The 17,814-nt window shown below is 64.9% G+C and overlaps 3 protein-coding genes across 4 annotated transcripts; 2 read left to right on the forward strand and 1 right to left on the reverse strand.

Annotated features, from left to right (window-relative positions):
- Nucleotides 1–54: 54 nt before the first annotated feature.
- FAAP100 (FA core complex associated protein 100) lies at nucleotides 55–6,728 on the forward strand. 2 transcript variants are annotated; one of them, XM_057383243.1, is made up of 9 exons: nucleotides 56–352; nucleotides 998–1,116; nucleotides 1,307–2,262; nucleotides 2,594–2,744; nucleotides 3,633–4,387; nucleotides 4,657–4,793; nucleotides 5,410–5,526; nucleotides 5,887–5,973; nucleotides 6,060–6,728. In XM_057383243.1, the coding sequence occupies exons 1-9, from the start codon at nucleotides 92–94 to the stop codon at nucleotides 6,189–6,191; spliced, it is 2,715 nt and encodes a 904-aa protein (XP_057239226.1). In that variant the 5' UTR covers nucleotides 56–91; the 3' UTR covers nucleotides 6,192–6,728. The 2 variants fall into 2 exon arrangements, with proteins under 2 accessions (XP_057239227.1, XP_057239226.1); XM_057383244.1 differs by lacking the exons at nucleotides 5,887–5,973; nucleotides 6,060–6,728 and having other exon boundaries at nucleotides 55–352; nucleotides 4,657–4,804; nucleotides 5,410–5,477.
- Nucleotides 6,729–7,091: 363 nt separating this feature from the next.
- Nucleotides 7,092–10,245, reverse strand: FSCN2 (fascin actin-bundling protein 2, retinal). The gene is given in 5 exon segments (XM_057383246.1): nucleotides 7,092–7,364; nucleotides 7,444–7,668; nucleotides 7,671–7,801; nucleotides 7,885–8,041; nucleotides 9,376–10,245. Coding segments are annotated over 5 exon segments (1,542 nt in total). The 5' UTR covers nucleotides 10,199–10,245; the 3' UTR covers nucleotides 7,092–7,158.
- A 3,685-nt stretch (nucleotides 10,246–13,930) lies between these two features.
- Nucleotides 13,931–16,984, forward strand: ACTG1 (actin gamma 1). Its single transcript, XM_057383247.1, has 6 exons — nucleotides 13,931–14,014; nucleotides 14,418–14,548; nucleotides 14,637–14,876; nucleotides 15,180–15,618; nucleotides 15,789–15,970; nucleotides 16,066–16,984. The coding sequence occupies exons 2-6, from the start codon at nucleotides 14,426–14,428 to the stop codon at nucleotides 16,207–16,209; spliced, it is 1,128 nt and encodes a 375-aa protein (XP_057239230.1). The 5' UTR covers nucleotides 13,931–14,014; nucleotides 14,418–14,425; the 3' UTR covers nucleotides 16,210–16,984.
- Nucleotides 16,985–17,814: the final 830 nt, after the last annotated feature.

The raw sequence follows: 17,814 nt of genomic DNA on the forward strand, positions 1-17,814 counted from the left end.
TGAGGTCTCGGGCTGCGATTGGGGGGGTTGTGAGGTTCAGGAGGGGGGGAGATGGGGGTCAAGACATGTGCTGTGGGGCTGTGACCGGGACATGGGTGTGTGTGTGTGTCACCATGCATTGCCCCCAGCTCAGGGCTCCGGGCTCAGCCTGTCCCCGTGCCCCTCTCCACGCCCCCAAGCCGGCACCATGGCACAGGTGGGGCACAGGGTGGACTACCTGGCCGGATTCTGCTGCCCGGTGGGGGGGCTGGTGGCAGCCAAGCCACGGGTGCTGTGCCATGAGAACGAGATCTACCTCTCCAACGGCACCGAGTTCGTCTACGTGTACGACCAGGAGGGCAAAGTGCTCAAGGTGAGGGGCTCGGGGGGTGGGGGCTCACCCGGTGTCCCCCATCCCATAGGGACAGCGTCCCGTGGCACGGTGGGGACACCCTCCAGTCATGTCCCTGCACCCTATCCCTGGATTCCCTCCAGCAAATGAGCCCCACAAGCAGCACCCCTCTCCTGGCMCTTTGGGGTTCAGGGGTGCTGCCAKCTGTCCCCTCTCCCAGTCCTGCAGGACACACATCGGATCAGACTCCMCAGGCTCGTTCCCTCCAGCACAGGGGTTTCTCTCCCCTCTCCCCCAAGCCTGGTCGCTGTCCCCGCTGTCACAGCGCCCTGACTGACACGCTGCTGCCTTTGTTAATTTGTTCTGATTACCATTTCTAAGAAATGCACCGCTGTAAGAGCGGGATCTGCCTCCCACACTGCGCTCCCGCTCGGCAAAGTAGAGCACGTACCCTGCTCCCTGTTTTCCTTCCCCTCAGGGAGCGGGAATGACAGGCTGCCACAGCCCCTCTCCCAACCCCCCGCCCAGGAACACCCAGCTGGGTCTGCCCAGGGATCCGTTTATCCCTGGAAATCTCTTTGGATCCCCCCTGTGGGGAGCCGCCTCCTCCCTGCCACCCCTGCGGGTGCCGTGGGAGGTGACATTTGGTTCTGTCCCCGCTCCCAGGCCGTGTTCCGCTGCCCTGAGCAGGTGTGGCACGTGGAGCTGCTGCCCCAGCCYCGGCAGCTCTACATCCTGTGCGCCCACAGCGGGATCTACTGCGTGTCCCTGGAGCAGCAGAGCAGGTGAGCCTGGGGTGACCCCTTGTCCCTGGGCTTCCCTCCATGGCGAGTGTGSGGCTCTGGATCTGTCTCTCCCGATGCTAAAAGCTCTCCTGCAGGAGCTCRTTTCCCAGGGCCAGGCAAAGAGGCGGCCAAGGGACACGCTGGCTTCTCCCCATGGCTTGGCTCAGAGCTCTTCCCTGTTTTCCCAAAGGTTAATGGAGCAGACGGACGGCGACGGCCAAGAAAACAACGGCCCTACCGGCGTCTTCCCGGTGGAAGCGGACGCCTGCATCTTCCCCGACGCCAGCCTGAGCATGTTCACCCTGCTCAGCACCTTCGTCATCACGCTGGCCCAGGACGAGGGCAAGTGGTGGATGCGGCTGCACGAGCTGCCGCGCCCGGAGCAGGACGGGCCCCCGTACCGGCAGGTCAGCCAGGTGGAATTCTGCCCCGGGACCCCTCCCGGGGACATGGGGGACGCGCCACCCTCCTGCTTCCTGCCCGTGCTGTGCTGTGCGGCCGCGCCGGGTGCCCAGGGGCTGTGGTGCTCGGGGGGATTCGTGCTGGAGGAGCCCCTCTTCAGCCTCCTCTTCGGCATCGACGCGGCCATGCTGGAGTCGCCCATGATCCTGTGTGGCTTCCCGGACGGGCAGCTCTGCTCTGTGCCCCTCAAAGCCCTCAGCTCCTCTCCTGCCGCCGATGGCTGCCGCGACGTGTCCACCCCGGCCCCGCCGGTGAAGATCCTGCACCACCTGGAGGAGCCCATCGTGTTCATCGGGGCGCTGCGCACCGAGCGGCGCGCGGCCGACGACGACGCCGAGGACGAGCAGCCCGCGGGCGAGCCCGGCTGTGACTGCGTGGTGGCCGTGGGCCACTACGGGAAGATGGTGGCCATGAAGGCGGATCAGCGGGAGGAGGCCACGGTGCCGGAGCTCAGGGAATATTACCTGCGGGGGCCCATCCTGTGCGCGGCCTGCGGCAGCGGCTCCCGCATGTACTACAGCACCCACTCGGACATCTCTGCCGTCGACCTGGACTGGGCGGGCGATTCCTCGGACCCCGAGGACACAGAGAGTGGCACCGGCGTCCTGCCCCCCGTGCTGTCCCCGGCCAGCCTCAGTATCTGTAGTGTTGTGGCTCTTTCTTTGTCCTCTCGGGCCTCGGAAGGTAYTGGTAGCAGTGGGGTGGGGTTGCACCTCTCCTGTCTCTGTGCTCCACATGGGCCGGGTGGGGCTGCATCCTTCATCTTTGTGAGCTCTCCTTGTTTCTTTTAAGTCATTCCTGTGCACTGGGATTCCTGCTCTTCCCTGCCCATTCCCAGCCCCTCTGCTCGGCACTGCAGGAGGCGGCTGGCCCTCTCAGATTCCCTGGGCTCCCTCCAAAAAGGGGGTGTTCAGCATGACTCTGATGGCAGTGCCATCCTTCTCCCTGTCCCCTCCACTCATCCAGGAAGTCCCCACTCCCTTCCTGGCCCTGACCCCCCTGTCTGTACCCACAGGAGAGTCAGAGCTGTTGGCCCTGTCGGCCAAGGGCCGCCTCGTGTCCTGTGGCCTGTGCAGCCCCGAGGAGCCAGACGTGGAGCTGACCCCTGCTGAGATCGGCCGSAGGATCAAGGAGCTGCTGTCAGGAATAGGGGACACCTCGGAGAGGTAAAGGTGGCACCGAGCTGGGGGTTGTGCAGTCTTTGTCAGTAATTAATTATGGAATCACAKAGTGGTTTGGGTAAGAGACCTTAAAGGCATGGGTATGGATGCTTTCCAGTATCCCAATGTCCAGCCTGGTTTTGGACATTCCCAGGGATCCAGGGGGAGACAAAGCTTCTCTGGGCACCCTGTGCCAGGGCCCCCCCATCCTCACAGGGATGAATTTCTCCCCAATATCCCATCTAACCCTGCCCTCTGGCAMTGGGAAGCCATTCCCCTTTATCCTTCACTCCAGGCCCTTGTCCAAATTACCTCTCCAGCTCCCTTGGAGCCCGTTCTGGCACTGGAAGGGGGCTCTAAGGTCTCMCTGGAGCCTTCTTTTCTCCAGGCTGAACATCCCCAGCTCTCCTCAAGCTTTTCTCTTGGAAAAACGCTCCGGTATTTACCTCTCCTGGTTGGGAAGCACCCCCAGCCTCGATAATATAAAAGCAGTGTTTGAGGGCAGCCCCCTCCCATGGCACAGCCCTCCCCAGCGCTGTGGGCGGGCTGGCAGCGGCAGCCATGGCAGCAGAAGGTGGCACAGGCAGGGTGCCAGGCGCCTGCCACGCGTGCCAAGCCAGCAGTAACAGGCAGGGCCGGCGCATGCCTCCACCMTCCATGGCTGGCTGTGTGTGGGGAGGGGCTGTGGGCGAGCCCCCCCTGCATCCACGGGGGGATTCCCAAGCTCTGGCTGTCCAGAGTCAGCTCTGATGGRGACATGGATCTGAGGCTGCCACAGCAGAGAAGCTGGGGGTTTTCTGTGGTGGGATCATTCCAGGAGAGGCTCAGCTCAGCAGCACAGCACCATCGCAGTGTGCCTCCTGCTGTTTCATCCCTGTCACACTGTCCTTGCAGAGTGTCCTTCCTGAAGAAGGCCGTGGACCAGAGGAACCGAGCCCTGGCCAGCCTGAACCAGGTGATGAACGTGAGCGCGGCGCTGCTCTCCAGCCAGGAGGGCCACAAGCCCATCGCCTGCACCGTCACTGCCAACTGGAGCTGCCTCCTGCTCCAGGACACCGTCACCATCTCCTGCTTGCTGGAAAACTGCAGCGAGTACAGCCTGGAGGAGGGCTGGACCCTCTGTGTCCAGCTCCTGACCAGCCCCTGTGCCTTAGAGGAGGAATCCGTGGATTCGGCCACCACCTTCACCTTCCCCATCGACCAGCTGCTCCCTGGGAACAAGCGGGAGCTGACGCTGCCCCTCGGCCCCACTGCGGACACCAAGCTGGACCTGCCTCTGACCATCTCCTGTGCCCTCTACTACAGTTTACGGGATATTTTGGGCAGCGGCTCCGACTCCTCTGAGGACCTGGATGACTTCCTGCCCGACGACTCGCCCCTGCTGTCCCCAGACAGAGAGGGGATCTGCCTGCCCCTCAGCCAATGCACCATTGACATGCTCCAGTGCCTCCGTTTCGGGAGCAGCCCCCCTGGGCCCGATGCCCCCCCTGCCCCCTCAGACCCTGTGGAGACCTTCCTWAAAGTGTCCCGGGAACAGACTGAACCCGAGGAGGGGAAAACCCTGGGAGAGGAGAAYCTGCCCCTCTCGGCAGCGTCCATCCGGGTGTCTTCGGAGCTCCTGAAAAATGCCCTCAAAACCTCGGAAACAGGTGGGTCCCTGGAGAGGAGTGTCCCAGGTGCACCAGGGAGTCTCCTTGGGCAGGGGCACTGGCAGGGTGGCATTGTCACAGCCCCTCCCTTGGGCGAGGAGGGCTGTGTGACCCCACTGTCCCCACCACATGTGTGCCACTGGCATGACCGAGCTCAGCATGTCCCAGCGGGGAAGGGTCCAGCCCATGTCACCCCTGGCCCCTCAAGGGCTGCCTCAGGCACACGCTGTCAGTGGTGTCACATCTCTGTTGTGTCCTTTGGTCCCCAGATGTCCCACTTTGCTGTGCCACCCTGCGCTGGCTGCTGGCTGAGAACCCTGGGGCTGTGGAGCTGAGCGGCACTGAGGTGGCATCGGCGTGTGGCACGGCGCCCGATGGTGGCCACGTCCAGCTGCTCGTCCGAGAGGCAAGGAATTGGTTAGCCCTGTGCCAAGGAATGGGTTAGCCTGCAGGGAAGSTCCCTGTCCCACAAAGCCAGCTCCTTCCTGGAGCCAGAGAGACGAGTGGATGCACAGCCACACCATCCTGACCCCCTTCTGTGGGGCTGGGGTTCAAGTGCCAGGCTGGACGGGCAGCGTTCCCAGTCCATTCACCCAGCCCTGGGCTTCCCAAAGGCCATGGTCATGTCCCTCCCTCTCCAGACATTCCCATTTCTCTGGTTCTGGAAAACGCACTTGGATTTGGGTTGTAAATCCACCCCATGTAAAATTCCCCTCTAAAACCACAGGGAAAACAGGAATTGCTGCCCAGCTCTCCTGCCTGACCCCACCTGAGGGGCCCCCAGGTACCTGGCACAGGTGGATTTGCACCTGAGAGCTCAGATGTCCCTGGGGTGATGAGTGACAGTGACAGTGTTAATTCTGCCAGGTTCAATCCTGCCAGGGCTCACCTGGTGGTACTGGGCTGGGGGTGGAAGGTTTTGGGGGGAGTGGAGCTGTCTGGGGAGCCTGGTGCCCATGGGGAGGGGTCCCAGCCCCCAGCTGCCCAGCAAGGGTGGCAGTGACACTGCTCTCACTGTCCAGGTGGCCATGAATGACCTGAGCCCAGCAGGTCCCATCCAGGCTGTGGAGATCCTGATGGAGAGCCCGTCCCTGGCCCACATGTGCAGGACACACCATGCTGTCATCCGGCGCATACAGGTACAYGGGGGGTGCCCCAAGTGACCCCAAACCCCCTGGAACAGAGCCTGGGGTGCAGTGGGGGTGGTTCTGTGGCACCGTGTGTGACAGACCAGCCCAGTGTGGCATGTGGGAGCTGGCATCATTCCCGGGGTGCCTCAGTGCCAGGGCAGGTGGGAGACCAGCACTGCCGGGGCTGGGGGTCCCCAGCTCTGGGGCTCCCACATTTGGGGCTTGGGCTGCCTTGAGATTGGGGCTCCCTGTGGCTACGATTCCCCAGGGCTCAGACTCTCTGAAATTGGGGGTTCCCAAGGTTGGGCCTCCCAGGATTTGTGGGCTGCTTCCAGCTCCCCCAGCACCCTCCCTCCCTCCCTCGCACAGGCGCTGGTGCTGGAGCAGGCGGCGCAGGGCTCGGGACCCCCTGATCTCCGCATGCAGTACCTGCGTCAGATCCAGACAAACCACGAGGTGAGCCCCCCGATCCCCTCCCCGGGGGGAGCCCGCTGTGGGACTCGCACCAGCCCCCTGTCCCTCACCCCCATCATCCTCCGCAGATGCTGCTGAAGGAGGCGCAGACCCTCCGGGACCAGGCGCCCCTGGGTGAGGGGGCCGAGGGMTCTGCCACTGCCGAGAAGCTCCGGAACATCTACCGGCAGCTGCGGAACCCCAGCCTGGTCGTGCTGTGAGCGGGGGGCGGCCAGCCCGCCCCAAACCCCGCCGGCCGGGGCGGGGACCCATGGGAGAGCCCCCCACCCCACTGCACCCCAGCGGAGGAGGAGCGGGGCTGGCGGTCTGGGTGGGAGGTGTGTCTGTGCGTGTTTCGTGGTCGTGTTGTCGGCAGCACCGGGGGGTCTCGGGGCTCCGGTGGCGGAGCGGGGGCTCCTGGGCTGGCCCAGCCCTGCCCCGCCGCCCCCCAGCCCGGCCAGGCCGGGGCAGCCTCCCGGGGCCGCGCTGTCTTGTGGATCCGTGGTAGTGTAGTGGCCGTGCCGAGCGGGCCGGCCGCGGGCTGAGCCCCCCGAGCCGCCTTCAGGATCAGGACAAACAGGGTGCTGTGCCCGGGGGAGCCCCGTTTTCTGCTGGGCAGGGGAGGGGGTCTCCGCTCCCCCGTTGTTTCTATAAATGATCTCGTATCTCCGTGCTGGTGCGGCCGCGGTCCGGCCCGGCCCCGCCCGCACCATTCCACTGTCTGTAACTCTGTCGTCTGCCATGAAAACGATCCTGTTGCTCACCTGTGCCTGGCTCTGTTCCTTTCCAACCTCCTGGAGGGTCTTGATAGCTCCAGGGGTGGGGGGCTGCCACCACCACCCCCCTGCTCCCCCAGCCTGGCAGAGCGCTGTGWGCTCCCCAAGCCCCTCGGGGTCCTGCCTGCAGTAGCTTTGTTTTCCTGACCCCCCATCCCATGTGGCACCCCTGGGTGTCCCTGCATCAGATCAGCCCTTTCCATGAGGTCTGAGCGCTCCTGGGAGGGAAACAGGGCTTGATCCCGATGGGAAGGAGGACACAGCTCTGCCCCGGTGTGATCCAGGTGACTTTAATGCCGTGAGTCGCGGGGGCTGGGGCTTATCTGCCATGGACCATGCCACTGCTGCCACCACCCCACTCTGCCAGGCTGGTGCCCGTGGGTGGGGTGGCCACGGCGAGGGCTCCGGGGGCTCAGTACTCCCAGAGCGTGGCCCGCAGCACGGACTCGCTGTCGGCTCGCAGGGTGCCCGCGGGGTCCCCGCGCAGGTACCGCCCGTTCTTCCCTTTGATGGCCACGCGGCCCCGCTCCCGGAACTCGAAGAAGAAATCCTCRGAGAGGTCCCCGTCGCTGCACACTGACCCGCTGCTCGCCACGTACCAGTACTTGCCCCCCTGGCCTGCAGRGAGTCCCRGGGAGCTGTCAGTGTGGGATGGACRGACCCCCARTGCCGCCCCACCCCATAGCCCCCCACCCACCTCGGATCTGGTAGGCGCCATCACTGAAGCTGATGTGGAAGACGTCGTAGACGGAGCGGTTGGAGTCGAGCAGGTTGGAGCCCCGGTGGTAGCAGACGAAGCCATGCTCCCCCCGCAGCACCAGCATCGGGCGGTTGATCAGCTTCAGAGTGAACTCCTCGTCCTCCCCTGCACAGCAGCCGTCCCTCAGCACCTCGGGGACCCCCCCGTCCCCCCCGTTCCCCCCCAGCACTTACCCACAGTGTCACTGACAGCTGCCAGCTGCCCGTTCCTCTTGGTGCAGACGTAGCGGCCRTTGCTGGCGCGCAGAGCCACGCGCCGCCCGCGCCACTCGATGTCAAACATGGTGTTGGCAGCGCTGGTGACAGAGGGACAGCGTGAATTGGGGGTGCCCGTGTCCCCTCAAACCATCTCCCCACCCCGCACTGCAGCCCCACTCACATTTCAGTGGCCACAGCCTGGATGCCCCCATGGGCYACCAGGGTCCAGTAGCTGCCAGTGTTGGTGTGGAGGCTGCACTTGTTGGTGTCGCGGTCGATCTGCAGCTGGAAGGTCTCATGGTTCAGCTCCTCATCCTGGTTTGCTGAGACATTCACACCTGGGGGGAACAGTGGGTGTTGGTGCCAGTCCTGCTCAGGACATGGGCACTGGTCACACTCCAGCCATCGGCGCCAGTCCTGCTCTGGCCATTGGCCCTGGTCCCGCTCTGACTGCCAGCACTCATCCTGCCCTGGCCATTGGCACCAGTCCCAGTCTGGCCATGGTCACTGATCCCAGTCTGGCCATTGTCACCAGTTCCACTCCAGTCGTTGGCACTGGTCCCACTCCAGTCATCATCGCTGGCCCCACTCTGGCCACTGTCACCGATCCCAATCCAGCCACAGGCTCTGATCCCACTCCAGCCATTGTCACCAGTCCCACTCAGGCCATCAGGACCAATCGCAGTCCAGCCATTGTGACTGTCCCATTCCAGCCCCTGGCACCCGTCCTATTGCAGCCATGGGTATCAGTTCCACTCTGGCTATTGTCACCAATCCCACTCTGTCCATGGTCAGTGATCCCACTCTGGCCATTGGCAGCAATCCTGCTCTGGTCCTTAGGACCAATCCCATGCCAGCCATTGTTGCACCCTGACCATCGCCACCACTGCTCCATGGCCACCCTCCCCCTCCCCCCAAATCCTCCTACAAACAATTGTGCTAATTGGGCTGGTTAATCAGCTTGTCACAGCCGTGTCCATCTGGTCACAAAYCCCTATTTATAGCTGGTCCCCCCCGTCACCCGGCACTAAGCCGCTTGGCACAGGGGTGGCACCGTCCCCGGGGGGCACCTGGGGGCGAGCGGGGTCCCTTGGGACTCAAAGAGCCCGTGGAGTTTCTGAGGGGCTCTGCTCACCTGTGATCACACCCAGTAGCTCTACACACGCGTGTGCACACAGGATATCATGTGTGATGTGCACAGGCACCTGTGGGTGCTGCCCTGCACACCTGTGTGTGTGTGTGTGTGTGTGTACACGTACACACCTGTGCACACCTGTGCACACACGTGCCCCGCACGTGCACACACGTGTGCCCGCACACACAGCCCTGTGCACGCCCACAGAGCCCTGCACATGCACACACGTGTGTACATACACACACCCACACATTTCCCCAGAGCCCTTCCCACCCCACAGCTGCTCCCACCCCATCCTCACTGACCTCAGCCCCCCCCCCCAGGCAGACAGGACCCCCCGTGTCCTGCTCCAGCAGCCAGGCTGGGGTCCCCCGTGTCCCCAGGGTGTGTCCATAGGGTCTCCCYGAGCAAGGATAGCACTGTGGGGTTGTTATTGTGGGCTCTCCCGCCGGGGTGGGGGTCCCATGGAGCTGTGGGTGCATGGGGGTCTCAAGGCGAGCAGGGAGCACCGGGGCAGGGGGAACCGGGAGCTCTTACCCTGACGGATGGAGACGTATCTGCCGTTGGCCGCCGTGAACACCACCTGGGGGTGACTCTCCTCCAGGTCAAAGAGTTCATCTTTGCCCGGCTTGGAGCTGCGGCCGGATTTGAGGGTGCCGGTGGGTCCGGTGGGCGCCAGGTACTTCCCGTCGCAGTCCTTGAACGCCAGCTTGCCGGCCTTGAACTCGAGGGTGTAGCCGGTGCCGGCGCCGGGCTCGGGCACCAGGGTGCCATCGCAGCGCAGGTAGCGCTCGTCGGCCGTGCGCAGGCTGTACTTCTTGTCCTGGAAGCAGAGGGTGATGAGCGCGTCCACCCCCCAGGGCAGGTTGCTGTCGGTGGCGATCTCGTCCTCGTGGGCGCTCAGRTGGGCGTAGCGGCGGCGGCTGACGCTCAGCAGGTTGGCCTGGGGGTGCATGGCGAGGTGCACGGTCCAGAGCTCGCCCTCCGTCACGCTGGGGGCGAAGCAGGACAGGCGATCCTCGCGGCCGCCGAAGAAGCGCCGGTGCGGGGCCGACTGCAGCGCCCAGCGCCCGTCCGACTGCGTGATGATGCTRAAGCCTTCATCCCGGCCCGGCTGCTCCGCCTCGCAGCGCACCTTGCCGTCCTTGTCGGCGCCCAGGTACCGGCCCAGGTGGCTCTTGAGGAAGACGATGGAGCTGTCGGCTTCATCCTGCTCCAGCGTCCAGATCTGCTTGCGCTTGAGGCTGGGCGCCGAGGCGTTCACCTTGTAGCCGAAGCTCTCCGCCGTCAGGTACCGGCTCTCGCAGTTGATCAATCCGAACTGGATCTTCAGCACCTGGTGGATCCCATTCGTTGGCATCTTCCGCCGAGGCGGGGCGGCCCCCGGGGGCCGGCGGGGGCTCCCCGGCGCTGCCGAGCCCGGGCGTCGCGGCGGGGCCGGACGGAGCGCCCGCGGCGGGGGCGGCTGCACGGAGCGGGACGGGACCCCGGGGGCTGCGACCCGTTTGGTCACCCGCGGGTGGGATTAGAGACCGGCCGGGTTGCGATGGGCACCGGGGGCGCCCGGGCGAGGGGGCACCGCGGCAGCCCCCGGCCACGCCACCGTCCCTCGCCGCGGCCCCGTCCGGCTGTGGCGGAGCCGCGGGTGGAAAACTTGGGTGGGAACCCGATCCGGGCCGGCGTATCCGTTCCGATCCCGGCGGGTTAAGGTTACCGGCCCCTCTGATTCAGCAGCGGGTCACCTCCAGCCGCGCCGCCTCCCGGCCGGCCCCTAAGCGCCTTTTCCAATTAGCCAGGCATTTTGATTAGTGTAAACCTTTTATCCTGCTTTGGGGCCCTTGGCCTCCATCTGTCCTGTGGCCCCAAATCCCTCCTGCAGCTGTGGATCAGGGTCACGGACACCCCAAGCCCCCCCCGGAGCCAACCCCCGGGGCGTGGGGTCCTTCGGGGCTGAGACCGCCTGGAACTCATGACAGCGATGAGGGTCCGGCCGGCCCCTTGGAGAGGGACAGGAGGAAATGGGGSCGTGGGGACAGAGGGGRCAGTGCAGGGGAGAGTCTCCACTSCAACCCTGCTGGGACCCCYGGCAGACGCAGCCACAGGGACCCCCGGTCTCGGCCACGCTCCAGTGCTGGCACCTGGGGACRGGCAGGGACGGGCTCTGTGCCCACCGAACTGTCCCGGTCCCCCGTGCCGGGGTCCGGCCGTGCCGTGGCGATGCCGCGCTGGCTCCCGCCGCCGTCCCCCCAGTCCCGCGGCTCCGGTGTCAGCCCGGTGCCCGGTTATTGTTCCTGCAAACAGCCCCAGCTTTGGTTGCTCATGACTTTTTCATGCCGGGCTGGCGCTGCCCGCGCCGGGGGGTGCCGTGGCCCCCCGAGCCGCGACACCCGAGCCGCGGCCGCTGTAACTGACCCCCGAAACGGAGCCGGGTCGGCTTTCGGGCCGCGGTGCGGGGGGGATAAGTGGGTCAGGGTCCTGGGGGGTCCGGGGGGGCCGTGGGTGGCACGGTGGCCGCGTGGCTCTCGGTGGGTGCCCGCCGGCACCTGCCCGGCAGCGCAGCCGGGAGCGGCTTTTATACATCCCGGCCCCCCCGACCCCCCCGGCAGGGTCAGGTTCCACTCCAGGGGGGGCCCCTGGGCGCTGCCCCACAGCCACAGAGTGTCCCTGCGTCCCCCCGGCCTGGGGACAGCCAGACCCCTCCCCACTGAGGGCTGCTGAGACCGGACACACTCGCGACAACCCCTCCGGCCGGGGCATCGCAGGGGGCTGGGGTGGGTGTACCCCGATTTCTATCTAACATTCTTCCCAGGAGGAAAATGGGGGTGCTGGACTACCCGGAGGGGTCCCCATCCACAGCGGGGATGGACTGTAGGCTAGCAGAGGGGAAGGGGGAGCGGCTCAGCTGTGCCTCACTCGGCGTRGGGGTCAGGCAGGGTTTTGGGGCGGGGGTCGTGGTGAGGGTCAGAGTKGTGTCGAGTTGTGGAAGCCCCTCCTGGTTTCCATCCCGGGAGGGATATGGGGCTGACGGGCTGCCCAGGGATCCCAAGCCCTGGTAGGGGACTGGCAGAGGGGGGGCCTCAGCCCGGCCCCAGCAGCTCGGGGGTGCCAGGGAAGGGGCTCGGGGGGTCGGGGTGGGGTATCGGGGACCCGCGAGATGGGAGCCCTCCATCATCAGCCCATCACTCCTCCCCTGCGCAGGGCAGCGGGGACGGACGGACGGACGGACGGACAGCGGGCGGCGGGGCGGGGCGGGGCGGGGCGGGACGGGGGTGGTGCCTTCCTCCTCCTCCTCCTCCTCTTCCTCCTCCTTTCCCTCCTCCTCCTCCTCCTCGTCCTCCCGCCCCTGCCCCTCCCTGCCCGGCCCTGCCCGCCCTGAGTCACGGGTGGGGGTGGCCCCGGTGCTGCGGCCGGGGGGTGCGGCCGGGGTGTCCCCCGGGGACCCTTGGGGTGCGGGTGTCACCTGCGCTGCCCCCCGAGCCAGAACCCCCCGGGACCCCTCCCTGTCCCACCACGGCCCGGCGGGACACGGCGGTGACACGGGGACACGAGACCCCCTCGAGCCGCACCGGGACCCTGCAGGACCCCCGTCACCCTCCCGAGGCCATCCCGAATCGCTGCTGTCGCTGTGCCCCGACGCSCCCCGTGTCACCCATCCCGGTGGCACCGGGAGCTGCTGGGAAGGGCCGGGCGGGGTGGGAATCCCGTGGGACACGGGGACGGCGACACCAGKGGCCACCACTGCCATAGGCCTGAGTGGCACTGGGACCTGCTGTGGGTGACTGGTTCATGGACCTCTGGCACTGCATGTGGCTACCTGGCATGGTATGTGGCTACCTGGCATGATGGGTGGCTACTTGGCATGGTACATGGCTAATGTGACATGCAACATGGCTACCTGGTACAGTGTGTGGCTACCTGACATGACATATGGCTACTTGATACAGCCTGTGGCTACCTGACATAGTATGTGGCTACTTGAGAGGGTACAAGGCTGCCTGACACGATATTTGGCACCTGACACAGTGCGTGGCTACCTGACATGGGGCGTGGCYACCTGGCGCTGCTGTGTGCCCACCCAGGCCCCCCGGCACACACCTGTCTGACACTGCACAGGTGGGACCATGGCCGCGCCCCCCATGGCAGAGCCCCCGAGAAAGGGGGGTTCGGACACGAGGAGCCCCCGGCCCGGGGAGCACGGGGGTGTTGGAATTGGGGCTCCAGTGGGGCTGGGGTGGCTCAAACTGGGGTGTCACTGGGGTCACGGCGATGTCAGCACTGGTATGGGATGTCTGCGGGGTGCAGGGGCAGCACAGCCGGGCCCGTGGTGCTGGGGGGAGCGTGGGGGTCAGGGGGTGCCCGTAGCCCCGGGGGACATCCGCCGGTGGGAGGTGTCACCTCTGGGACACACAAGTGTCACCYGTGGGGGTGCGATGGACACAGGGGTGTGCAGGGCAGAGTCTGGAGTGCAGCKGGGGGCGAGTCGGGTGCACCAGGGGTCCCCAGCCCGGTGCTGTGGGTGGGGGAGCCTTGTTTGGGGTGCCCGGTGCAGAGATGGGGGGTGGGCGTCACGGCTGAGGTGTGCAGGACCACGGGCGGGGGTGCCAGTGCCAGGTGGGGGTGCAGGTGCCATGAATGGGGGGTCCCGGTGGCCGGGTGCGGGGTGCAGGTGCCGTGGGTGGGGGGGTCCCGGTGCCCGGGTGGGGTGCACGTGCTGCCCGGTGCTGCCCGGGCTGGGGGGCGCGGTTCCATCTTGGGGGTGCGGGGCCAGGCCCGGCCGGGCCCGCTGGAGCCCGGCACTCCCGGAGGCGCTGCCGGGAGGGGTCCCGGAGCTGGCCGGGGTGGGGGCGCGGATCGGGGGTCCCTCCGGGATCGGGGGTCCCGCCGGTACCGGGGGTCGCCCCCCCCGCACCCCCCCGCCCCATGCAGGTTCCGGGGTGCCGMGGGGCGGGGCCAGCCCGGCAGCCGCCCCACGTGGCCCGGGCTGCGCCAGCCTATGAGCGCTCCTGTTTCTGAAAGATCTCCATATATGGCGATGTTCTCGGCCGAGGAGGCGGGGCTCCCGGCCCCCGGGTATAAAAGCGCGGGGCTGGCAGCCGGGCGGTCTCACTCAGCCGGCGGCAGCGGACAAGGCCGTATCGTCACCGCAGCGCCCACAGCAGCGACCCCCGCGCAGCAGGTACCGCACGGYCCCGCGCCGCGCCCCCGCCGCCCTTCTCCCGCATCCTCTGGGGGCGGGCTGGGCGGTTTTTACCGCGTTCGGTTAKAACTGACCCCGCCGGGAGCTGCGGCCGCGCGGAGCGTGTCCCCCCTACCCTTCCCCGTTCTTCCCCCCCCCGCGCCGCGTTGGGATGGTATCTGCTGTGGRTGCAGGCCGCTGGGGGTGTGAGGGGGGGTGCGTCGTGATTGGTGGAGGCGGCGGGTGACGTCAGCGCGCGGGAGATTCAAACGGGCTATTCAAACGGAAGAGACCATTGGGGCGCCGTGGCCGGGGGGGGCCGGGCATGGCCCGACGCCAGCGGCTCCTCCCGGGGCCGCGGCGGGCGCTGACCGGGCCCTTGTGTTCCTCCCTCCCGGCGCAGCCTCCGCCATGGAAGAGGAAATCGCCGCCCTCGTCATCGACAATGGCTCCGGCATGTGCAAGGCCGGGTTCGCCGGGGACGACGCGCCCCGYGCCGTGTTCCCCTCGATCGTCGGCCGCCCCCGGCACCAGGTGAGGCGGGCGGGGGACCCGGGCCGGGGTTGGGGCTGGGTCCGGGGCGCGGCGGGGGCGGCCCTGACTCACCCGCTCGGTTCCGCAGGGYGTCATGGTGGGCATGGGGCAGAAGGACAGCTACGTGGGGGACGAGGCGCAGAGCAAGAGGGGCATCCTGACCCTCAAGTACCCSATCGAGCACGGCATCGTTACCAACTGGGATGACATGGAGAAGATCTGGCAYCATACTTTCTACAACGAGCTGCGTGTGGCCCCCGAGGAGCACCCAGTACTGCTCACAGAGGCCCCCCTGAACCCCAAGGCCAACAGAGAGAAGATGACGCAGGTACTTTATTGCTTCTGTTCGCTGGCCCCCCTCGCTCATCTCCTTCACAAACCTTCTTTGTTACATCTAAAACCTGAATTTTTTGTTCTTTTTTTTTTTTTGTCTCTCCCGACATTTTCAGGGTTCTGTTCTCCTGGCATTTCTCCCCTGACGCCTCAGGTTCTTTCATTTGTGTTTCTGCCTGCATCCTTTGGCTTTTCCTTCACACACCGGGGTTGCTCTGCATGCAGCATGTGTGTTCTAACACGAGTGCACACACCCAGCTCGCGGCTCGTTGCTCATTGTTTCTTTTCCTCCTTGCAGATCATGTTTGAGACCTTCAACACCCCGGCCATGTACGTGGCCATCCAGGCCGTGCTGTCCCTCTACGCCTCYGGCCGTACCACAGGGATTGTAATGGACTCTGGGGACGGTGTCACCCACACCGTGCCCATCTACGAGGGTTATGCTCTGCCCCACGCCATCCTGCGTCTGGACCTGGCCGGCCGCGACCTCACCGACTACCTCATGAAGATCCTGACAGAGAGGGGCTACAGCTTCACCACCACGGCCGAGAGGGAGATCGTGCGGGACATCAAGGAGAAGCTGTGCTACGTGGCGCTGGACTTCGAGCAGGAGATGGCCACAGCCGCCTCCTCCTCCTCGCTGGAGAAGAGCTACGAGCTGCCCGATGGGCAGGTCATCACCATCGGCAACGAGAGGTTCCGGTGTCCAGAGGCACTTTTCCAGCCTTCCTTCCTGGGTAGGTGTGGGGTGGGGTCTGCTCTGGGAGGGATGGGTGGGCAGGAACAGAGGGTCATTAAGGGGTTCTGGGTGGCTTTACCAAGGGTGGTGGGTGGCAGTGAGGGATCTTGAGTGGCATTAATGAGATTGCTGTGGCACTAATTGACCTGCCCTGTCCCCCCTCCCCAGGCATGGAATCTTGTGGCATCCACGAGACCACTTTCAACTCTATCATGAAGTGTGACGTGGACATCAGGAAGGACCTGTACGCCAACACGGTGCTGTCTGGAGGTACCACCATGTACCCCGGCATCGCCGACCGCATGCAGAAGGAGATCACGGCGCTGGCTCCCAGCACCATGAAGATCAAGGTGGGCACGGCTCCGTGGGGAGGGCAGGGCTGGGCAAAGGGGAGGCTGGCACCGCTCTGACACCGCCCTCTCTCTCTCTCTCTCTCCTCCCGCAGATCATCGCCCCGCCCGAGCGCAAGTACTCCGTGTGGATCGGCGGCTCCATCCTGGCGTCCCTCTCCACCTTCCAGCAGATGTGGATCAGCAAGCAGGAGTACGACGAGTCCGGCCCCTCCATCGTGCACCGTAAATGCTTCTAAACGGACTGCGGGCCCCGCTGCCGCGTCATGCCCGGGAGGTGTGCCCAGGCATCCATTACACCTCATGCCAGCCTCCTGCAACTGGAATAAGCCTTCTTCCAAAAGAATCCTGCCCTTGGGAAGTCTGTACCTGATGTTAGACACATGGGCGCTGTCACTTGATTTGACCCTGTTGTAGCCGAGTTAGCTGGGCCCTGAGCTCATACCCTGTACGGATCGGCTCCCTGGGGCTCCCTAATCCCGGGATTTCCCCATCCCAGGGCCCCCCACACTGACAGCGGCCCCGGGACTGCTCTGTACAGGGTATTTGGAGCCAGACTTTGCTGTACATCCCGTGTGGAATATTCCAGGTTTCCTGTAGAGGCTGGTAGGAGTCCATCGAGAATTTTTTTTCACCGTTTCTAGCAAGGTTGGGAAAAAATAAACATATCGCATCCGAGCCTTACACCCCTCCTCCATCTTCCTCCTCCCCTTGATCCCACCACGGGGCTCGAGTTCCTCAACTCCGAGTTGCTGAAACTCTGCATTTACACCTGTAAATTTCTGCATTGTTTTAATTTATGTCAGATTTTTTTTTTTTTCTTTTGTTGGTTTTGGTTTTTTTTTTTTTTTTTTTTTTTTTGTACGTTGCCTTAATGTTCTCACGTGACGGTAGGAAACAAACAAAAGAACCAAAATTTGTTTAAAAATCATCCGAAAAGTTGAGAAATTGTAATGCCCAACAACACTTCATTGTGTAAGGAAAATAAAATGGTAAAAAGCTGCAGTAACTCCAGCTGGGTTTGTGTGTGGTGAGGGGTGGGCAGGGTTGGATTTGGAAGTTTGGGTGGAGATTCTGGACTAAAAATGGGGTTCAGGGACCAAAAAGCAGTGTTTGATGGGCTGGATTTTCTTCAAGGGGGTGTTCTGCAATCCCAGGGATGTTGCCCTCCAGCTCAGCCCCTCCCTGAGGGGCTGCTGCTCTTTTCCCCACCTCACTTTGATTATTTGGATACCAAAGTGCCCTAAAGTAGCAGGGTTTGGGTGGTGGGATGGGTGGGATTCCCTTTGGGGAGCCCCCAGGCCCCTGGGGGTGGCAGTGCCAGGACAGTGGGTGATGGGTGACCACGGGCTGAGGGTGACATGACCCAGCAGCCGCTGGGCAAGGAGTCCCTGGGCCAGTGAGGGCCCTTGGGAGTGCTGTCCCTTCTCTGCCAGGGCCATCCTTGGGCTCCCCGTGTGGATTTAGGGGTGCAGGGTCCCCCCATTGTGGCTCCACTGTGGAGGGACAGGGCCCGGGCCAAGGTCAGGCCCAGTGTGGGTGGCAGGGCTGGGTGTCCCCAATCCCTGGGGGTGCTCCCTGCTCTCCTGGGTGGGTTTGGGGTGTCCTGAGCCCCCCCAGCCTCACCCTCAACCCTCGCCAGCCCCTGCAGCTGCCCCTCTGTCCATCCCACCCTGTACCTGTCCATCTGTCCATCACCCCTCTGTCCTGTCCACCCTGATTGCTCTGCACCCGCCATCTTGCCATCCCTGCATCCGTCTGTCCGTCCCCCTTACATCCATCTGTCCGTCCAGCTGTCCATTCCTCCCTGCATCCATCTGTCCATCTGTCTGTCCACCCAGCTC

This window comes from Malurus melanocephalus, unplaced genomic scaffold (genome assembly GCF_030028575.1).
Source record: "Malurus melanocephalus ecotype Western Australia unplaced genomic scaffold, MMel_1.1 scaffold_616, whole genome shotgun sequence".
Lineage (NCBI taxonomy): Eukaryota > Metazoa > Chordata > Aves > Passeriformes > Maluridae > Malurus > Malurus melanocephalus.